We start from the raw sequence: 8,623 nt of genomic DNA on the forward strand, positions 1-8,623 counted from the left end.
CACAAATTGTAATCATAAGGCTAACTAACACACATGGTGCTTACTCTGCACCAGGAACTGTTCTAAGCACCATAAATGTATTAACGTAGTTAATCGTCACAGCAATCCTATGAAGTAGGTACGATTATTATCTTCACTTCCCAGTTGAAGAGAGGTTAAATGACCTGCCCAAGATTACACGGCTAATGAGGGGCAGAGCGAGGATTCAAACCTGCGAATGGACTCCAGAGTCCACACTCGCAACCACTATGCTTCCTGTCTCTCAGCAATATGTCAATCTCTCTATACCAAAGCCAAAAAAGGGTACAGTCAAAATCCAGCCAGTTCATATACTCCTTCAAGCTAGAAGAGATGCAAACTTAGCTTTTTATGGTTGAATAATCTGCATTCCTACGGATGTCAATGCCAAGCTCCAACCCAAAATTCAAGACTGTATTAAGACTCGTAATCATGTGGGAAAATTCTCTACAAATTCGTTTATAGTCCAAAGTCCATACCTGACTCTACAGTAAATCGCTGAGCCTAAGAATTAGGTCAGAGATCCATTAATGTAAGTACAGCTTGGCAAATAGTTTGGACAAATCCCCACCCTGACTCAGGCAAAGGAATTCAGAAGCTCTTGTCTAATGTCTTGACAAGGCAGGTCTTATTTGTTTAGTCCCAGCCCACTTCGGATTCAAAGGAGACAAGAATAGGAGTTGTCTCTAACTTTGCTTGGAGACTTCAACCAGCAGGAAGAAGAGCCTATTTTCTCTGTGGACTCAAACAGATACTGGCTTTTATCAGCATCTTCCAAACTGAACATTCTAACTTCAGGCGGGGGGTGGGGGTGGGGGGTGGGGGAGAGGCAATGGGCATCTCTGTTTAAATCGTGTATTTGTGCAAACATATTGACCTTGTAATTGAGGAAGAAAAAATGGTGCAAGGAAGGGATTTAACCTAATTTATGGGCATGCTCAACCTAGATGCACACCTGTCCCAAATGACCTACTGAATCCAGTCATTTGCAGGGAACACATGGATTACACTGCCTTTTTTTTTTTTCTTCTTCTTCTTTTTTGGCCTCGAGTGGTCTGTCCTACCGTTGTAAACAAAATCCTTAGTATCTCTTCCACCTGCCACATGCACATCATACATATATATATATACACACACACACAAGGAGAAATGAGCAAGGAAACGGAAGCTCTGGAAGGAATCCCTTACACTCAGTTTTCGACCCGTTGGTTGAAGGAGGTACCGTGCTGGCTTTCAAACTTCCCGAAATAACCCCGGCGGAGAGGCAGGGCGAGCGAACCGAACCCAAAAGTTTGCGCCCATTCGGGGGTCTCCGACAGAGGCCAGGAAGCCCCGTTTGGAAGGGAGATGCGATGCCTTCCGCACCGCAGCCGCCCCCCTCCCTGGGAAGCACAGCCCAGGGGGGGACAAAAGACTTTCCAGATTGGGGAGGGGGGGGGGCGGGCGAGCTGGAGCTCGGACCTCCCCCCCTCCGGGAGTCGAGATCTGGGGAAACTTTGGGGCGAGGGACGGTCAATCGCGGGCACCCAGCCCAACCCTGGAGGCCCCGGGGCTGGGAGCCGGGTGGGCAGCCGCGGGGCTGGGTGCAGCCGGCGAGGGGCGCGGGGACTCACCTGGGGGAGGGGGAGAGGGCGCCTCGGTGGCAGGTGGGGTGGGCGGGACGCCGCTGCCGCCGGGGAGCACGGGGGTCGGGGTGAGCGGAGTGGTGGGCGCCGGAATGGTGGTCGCTACAGGGGTGGTCGGCGCCGGGCCAGTGCTCGTCGAGAGGGTGGTCGGCTCGGGTCCGGTGGTCGCGCGAGGGGCGGTCGGCGTACGGTCCACCGCCGGGGGGGCGGTGGGCGAGGGGCTGAGCGGCGCCTGGAAGGTGGTCGCGGCGGGTCCGGCCGTCGCCCGAGGAGGGGTGGTCTCCGGGGACTGGGCTGAGGAGGACGCAGCCAGTGGCCGGTGGACAGTAGTGCGCGGCGCTCCGGTCCGCGGGGCCTGGGCCGTGGGAGGCGTCGCCTTAGAGAAAGGGCGACTGGGCTCGCCCCCTAGCCCCGGGCCCGGCGACGCGTCCACCTGCCCCGCGGCCCCGCCGCCACCGGTGACATTCCCCGCCGGGGTTGTCGAGGCGGCGGCGGCGGCGGCGGCGGCGGCGGCGGCGCAGCACAACAGGGCGACGGCGCCCAGGCTCGGCAGGCTCCTCATGGCGCGCTCGGCTCCTCCATTCATTCATTCAGTCATTCAGTCGGTCGGTCAGTCATCTTCTCCTCCCTGCGCTCGGACCAGGGAAGCCGCCGCAGCCGCCACCGCCACCGGGCGCACCATCGCCACCTCCCTCTGACAGGCGGCCGGCCCCGCGGGCGGGCCCCAGCGCGGAGGGAGCGACCGGGCCGAGCGCGGACAGCCCGCCCTCTCCGATTGGCAGCCTCGCCCGGCCAATGGGCGGTCACGCTGGCCCACGTGACACACCCGCTTCCCGGCCTCTTTGTAGCCCCGCGGGCCAATCAGATGGCGTCGAGGGGAGGGGGCGGAGTTAAGGCGGGAGGAGGGTGGTACGAGCCCCGCTCCAGCCCTTCGGGCTCGCGGCAGCCCCGGCTTTGTCTGCCCAAGGAGCGGGGCGCGGGCCGCGGGCATCGGGCGCCGCGGAGCAGACAAAGGACGCGCCCCGCGCGGCAGACGCCGGGCCAAGTCGTCTGCTCCACTGGGCGGCGAGAGCGACCCGGGGCGGGGAATCCGCTCTCGGGAGCTTCCCCGCCCTCTTGAACAATGGGGCGCCGGCGACGCACCCGGGCTCGGGTGGAGACAGGGCTGGAACCCCCGCCGTGGGCGAGGGCGACAGCAGCGACGACGTAGAGCTCAGCATTGCTTGTGCTGCCCGAGATAAGCCTGGTCTCGACCCCGCGAGGTCTGCGGTGCCATTCCCATTTCAGGGATGGGGAAACTGAGGCCCATGCTGAGAGTTCCACTGACCCAAGACCCACGCCCCGATCAGACACCTGCTGCGGGCCGGACGCTGTGCCAGGCAGGACGGGGTGGGGTGGGGTACTAGAGACTCATCCGGAGCCGAAGGTACAAGCTTCCTGCGTAGGGGAGACAGACTCACGTGCACACTTTAACCTAACCCCACCCCCCCACCCCGGGAGAGAATGGGCTCCGACCCGACTGAACCTCAGCGTCCTGTTTCCTGCTGAGTGGTTTTGCGGCCTGAGCGCAGTTTTTCTCACCTCTAAAATGGGCATGATAGACACGTAACACCCCCACACCACCTGTCACGGAGACGAGAATTAAGTAACGTACTGAAAAGGGCTTAACCTAGTCCCCGGCCCGCAGTAAACCCTCATTAATGCTAACTAATCTCCGCGTGCTGTGTTCGGACAAGCCCCACGCCACAGCCCTGATGTGTCCCCTAGCCGCCTGCCTACTGCAGGGATTGGGGTGCGGCTGCTAGCCGAGCTTGGCCCTGGGTGACACCGAACCCCCTATAAAGCTGGAACTCCGACGCGCAGCCTCGCACCATCTGCCCAGGATCCAGAGCTTGCTCAGGCGATGCAGCTTCTGGGGAGAGCCAGGCGGGGCGGGTTTGTCATCTGACAGGACTTAATCCCAACCCCGACGCCAACCCATTCCTGGCCTCTCCTACGTGATGCTTGCCTTTGTGCATGCTTTTCCATTAGTCACTGGCCTCCAACCAGAAAGGCGGGATGAGATTTGTATGTGAACTTGGGTATATGTTAATTTAAAAATGCATTTATTCACCTGCATGAGTAGTAGGTGGGGAGAGGATATGTATGTGCTTGTGGATGAGAGCGTAAACATCTTTGTGAGTCTTTGTGTACAAAGATTTCATGGATTTGTGTGAGCGTATGGGGGCTAGTGTCTATTTCTGTGTATTATGTATTTTAAGTATCTGCACATGTGCTGATGTATGTGTTATGTATGTTTTCTATAGGGTTTGTTTCTTTTTATGTGTATATGGGTGTGTGTTGGTAGGTCTGCCTATGTAAGTAAGAGTGGGGGCAAAATGAGAGGGGGGTGCGTAGGTGTTCTGGTTTCAGACCAGTATTTAGCAAGTGCAAATCAGGATTCTGTTTTTACTTCTCTTGCGGAAGGAGGTAGACAGGTCAGCCCCTTCCCCATATTCTCTTGCTGATTCTTTCTGCTTTTCAAACCCCAATCAAAACACCATATCCTCTGAGAGATTTCCTTGGATCTCTGAGGAGGAATTAAACTCCCCCTTCCCATTTGCCAACTGCCCTTTGTTTATTCATTGGTTATAGTCCTAATCTATCAATCTAAACTCCCCCCTGCCTCCTCCTAAAGGGATTAAGGATGGCTTTCAGAAATATATACAACAGGGTAAATTGAACTGCCCACCTGGTTTTTTTACTTCTCACAGGCATGCATCAGCCATAATACTAGAACTTAGAATTTATGTGTCTGTCTCTCCCATTAGGCTGTTCTCTGTGTTCTTAGTGCCTAGCAGGGGTAATATGTGTAAGCACTAATCCATGCTGATAGAATTGTATTAAATTGAAAAGAGATCCTGTGGTGCCATGGAAAGAGCTTGTATCTTGAGAGTCAGACAGATCTGGCTCATGACTGCCAGCTCTGTGACCTTGGAAGAAACCTTTTACCTCTCTGGGCCTCAGTGTTCTCATCTATAGTGTGGGATCAATAAATTCTGTCTCACTTAGAGGAGCTAAGGATTGAAGAGAACGTTTCCCCTGAGCCTGGTATACAGAAGGCACTCGATCTGTGTAGTTCATTTTTCATTTACACCTGAGCTAACTTTGAGCCTTGTTGGCTTAAGGACCACAAAAAAAAAAAAAAAAAAAAAAAAAAAAAAAAAAAAACCCTCTGTGTCATAACTTCCCCATTAGGTGACATGGCCTGACAGTTGCCTTACCACCTATCTGCAAGATATAGCTGGAAAATGCTGGTTTGGCCCTAAGATGTGCTAGATCAGAGATTCTCTGGCAGTAGGGGAGAAAAGCTGATACAGCTTCTTTGCCTGGAGAATCACAACGACAAGAAATCCTTACCAATGTGCTCTAGGCCAGCACTTGGCCTCATACAAGGATATGCCCAGGCTTCTAAGATGGGCTAATTACCCTGTAACGTGTATAGAAAATGTTGAACTATTTTGAAAGGTAATTTAAGTGTATTCATTTTGGTTCGTTCAGTATTTAATCCTTTAAATTTTTTGCTCTGCCTTTATCTCTAAACAACAAGATAACTTTTTTTTTTATTTCTTAGGAATAATATTTTATGTTTAAAAACCAGAAACACCTTAAGAATCCAATGTGAGACAGAAGCGTTATTATGAACGTTCCGTTTAATCATATAAAGTCATTGTCAGGGTTGCTATGAAGAAAGCATAGTAAATATTAATAATAGATCATTGAGCTCTTACCGTGTGCTAGATATTACACTAAAGGCTATGCATGAAATATTTTGTTTAATCTTAAAAAAAAAAAAGGAAGTAGGCACTATTATTATTCTTATTTTATAGATAAGGAAACTAGGGCACAGAGAGGTTAAGTAACTTGCCCAAGGTCACTAAGTAAGTGATAGAGCTAGAAATCAAACTGAGGTTGGCTGGCTCTAGTAGTTCCCTTAACAACTATGCTGTAAAGGGAAAATGCTTATGATACAGTGTTAAAAAGAAACTGGGAAAAATTCTAGCTGTGACTCTGTGTGCAACAATGTTGACTGGCACTTTTCCTGTTGCTCCAGGACTGTGGCTAAGACCCAGGGCTGTCAACCCACCCCTGACACGTAGGGCCACTAGACTTAATGAGGGGGGCCACAGAACAGCAGGGGTCAGAGAGGACCTTGTCAGAGCAGATGAGCAGCCCGAACTTTCTCCTGTAGGCAGGAGATTCCTCTTTGTATGCTCAGTACCTAGCATGACGTCATATACACAGAAGTAGCTCAAGAATTGTTTGTTGAGCCAAATGGAGTCTTACAAGTGACAGACACTGTTCTAGGAGTTTGGCATTCATAACATATTTATTCCCCAAAGGTAGGGCTGTCCCGGTACTTGAAAGAACAGGAAATTGAGCCTCTGAGTCGTTAAGGGATTTGCCCAAGGTCTGCTCAGCTCCAAAGCCCTGGCTCTACTTGAGACTCCAAAATCCATTAATGTGGCCACTATGTGTTGCACACAGTAGGGAGTCAATGAACACATACTGAAAAAAAAAAAAAAAAAAAAGAAAAAGGAGACACACACACCAAATCTTATTCTCCTGCGAGAGAGAATTTAAGAAAAGAGAAGCTTTGGGAGTACGAATAGAAGAGAAAGCATAATAATATAATAGATGTGGCTCAGCAAAATAACCTCATCTCCCAGATTCCAATAAAACAGGAAAACTTTCCCCTTTCTGGTTTCATTGAAACAGTAATGCTGACATGGACGATTTCTAATCCTGCTGGAGCCTGGCCTCCTATCAGATGTGGCTTAAATGCAAGATTTGGCATCATCTGCAGGCAACTTTAGGATTATTGGGGCCACTATCAACAAGCCTGCCCAGCAAAGGACAGTTAACAGAGAGCTCACAGAGAGGGAAGTACAAATGGCTAAAAAACATGAAACGCTATATATTCAACTTAAGGATCAAAGATTTGCCCATTGAAACAATGAGTTACCTTTTTTTTTTTTTTTTATACCTGATTTGGCAAGAATGTTTAAAAACTGGTGATACTTGCTGATGAGGCAGTGCCTCGATCTGTTGATAGGAATGTAAAGTGATAGAACTTTTCCAGGAAATCCTAAAAACGTCTGCCCTCTTTGGCTAATTATTTCCACGTTTAAGAATATATTCAAGGGATATAAACATCCAGATGTAACTAAAGATTTACGTACCTGAATGTTCATCAAAATGTTATCGATAATAGTGAAAATTAGAAAAATCTAAACAGGTTACAGTTAGCGATAGGTTAAGTACTTTGTGCTATATGACCTCCCTGTGTTGGGCCACTATACATCTATAAAAATGATGTTCATGAAGGCAATTCTTACAATATAAAGCAGTGGAAAAAATAGGTTGCCAGTACACATCTCATAGAATGGCCAAAATCTGGACACTGACAACACCAAATGCTGGTGAGGGTGTGGGGCAACAGGAACTCTCACTCACTGTTGGTGGGAATGCAAAATGGCCCGGCCACTTTGGAAGACAGTTTGGTGGTTTCTTACAAAACTAAAAATATTCTTACATACGATCCAACAATTGTGCTCCTTGGTATTTACCCAAAGGAACTGAGAGCATATGTCCAGACAAAAACCTGCCCACAGATCTTTATAGCAGCCTTGTTCATAATCGCCAAAACTTGGGAGCAGCCACAATATCCTCCAGTCGGTGAATGTACATCCAGACAACAGAATAGTATTCAGCGCTAGAAAAACAATGAGTTATCCAGCCATGAACAGATATGAAGGAAACTGAAATGCATATTACTGAGTGAAAGAAACAAATCTGAGAGGACGACATACTGTATGATCCCAGCTATATGACATTCTGGAAAAGGCACAATTGTGGAGACAATTATATATTATAATGAAGGATACGTGTTCATTACACATTTGTCCCAACCCATAAAATGTTAATACCAGAATGAACCACAATGTAAACTATGGACTTAGGGTGACTATGATGTGTCAGTGTAGGTTTGTTAATTGTAACAAACGTACCACTCCGGTGGGGGATGTTGACAGTAGGGGAGGCTGTGCATATGTTGGGGCAGAGGGTATATGGGAAACTTCTGTATCTTTCTCTCAATTTTGCTGCGAACCTAAAACTGCTCTAAAAATACAGTCTTATTGGGCGCCTGGGTGGCGCAGTCGGTTAAGCGTCCGACTTCAGCCAGGTCACGATCTCGCGGTCCGTGAGTTCGAGCCCCGCGTCAGGCTCTGGGCTGATGGCCTGATGGCTCGGAGCCTGGAGCCTGTTTCCGATTCTGTGTCTCCCTCTCTCTCTGCCCCTCCCCCGTTCATGCTCTGTCTCTCTCTGTCCCAAAAATAAATAAAAAACGTTGAAAAAAAAATTAAAAAAAAATACAGTCTTATTTAAAAAAAAAAAGGTGACTATACTAGGATCCCAATTACATAAAAGAATATATGCATAAAATAAATGACCAAAAGGAAATACACCAATATAGAAATAATCTTTGTCTCTGAATGATTGCTTTGCTAGTGTCTAAAGCTTTTCACCTCATGCTTTTTTGCATTGTCCACATTTTTTATTTACAACGAGCACATGTTACTTCAATCAGGAATAGCCAGCAATAGAATTCATTTGGATCTGGGGATATACCCACCAAGCACATCATTGATCTGCCTCCATGGTATCCCTTAGGATAGTAAGAGGGAGAAAGTCCTAAGTCATAAACTCACAGTAACTGCAAAGCACCTTCTCCAAACAATGAATTTAAATTTTGAAATCCTACTTCAAAGCCCTTCCAGAAGATGCTAAAAATAAGCTCAGAAAAGCATTTGCTGCAGTTCTTGGAGATCTATTGAAGGACGTCATTCAGAGTGGGCACCAAGTCAAACCCTCGCTCGTCATCAGTGTTGGCTGTAGAGCAAAGAATGTGAACCATTTCGGGGAGGAATGGGGCCAAA

The 8,623-nt window shown here is 48.8% G+C and overlaps 1 protein-coding gene across 1 annotated transcript in view; it reads right to left on the reverse strand.

The window, feature by feature from the left end:
- Nucleotides 1–2,389, reverse strand: part of MEGF9 (multiple EGF like domains 9) — an 89,797-nt gene extending 87,408 nt beyond the window's left edge. Inside the window, exon 1 of the mRNA XM_042964854.1 lies at nucleotides 1,632–2,389. Within this exon, the coding sequence (XP_042820788.1) occupies nucleotides 1,632–2,229 (598 nt within the window). The 5' untranslated portion in view covers nucleotides 2,230–2,389. The remainder of the gene's footprint in view (nucleotides 1–1,631) is intronic.
- Nucleotides 2,390–8,623: the final 6,234 nt, after the last annotated feature.

Source organism: Panthera tigris, chromosome D4 (assembly GCF_018350195.1).
Source record: "Panthera tigris isolate Pti1 chromosome D4, P.tigris_Pti1_mat1.1, whole genome shotgun sequence".
NCBI classification, from domain to species: domain Eukaryota; kingdom Metazoa; phylum Chordata; class Mammalia; order Carnivora; family Felidae; genus Panthera; species Panthera tigris.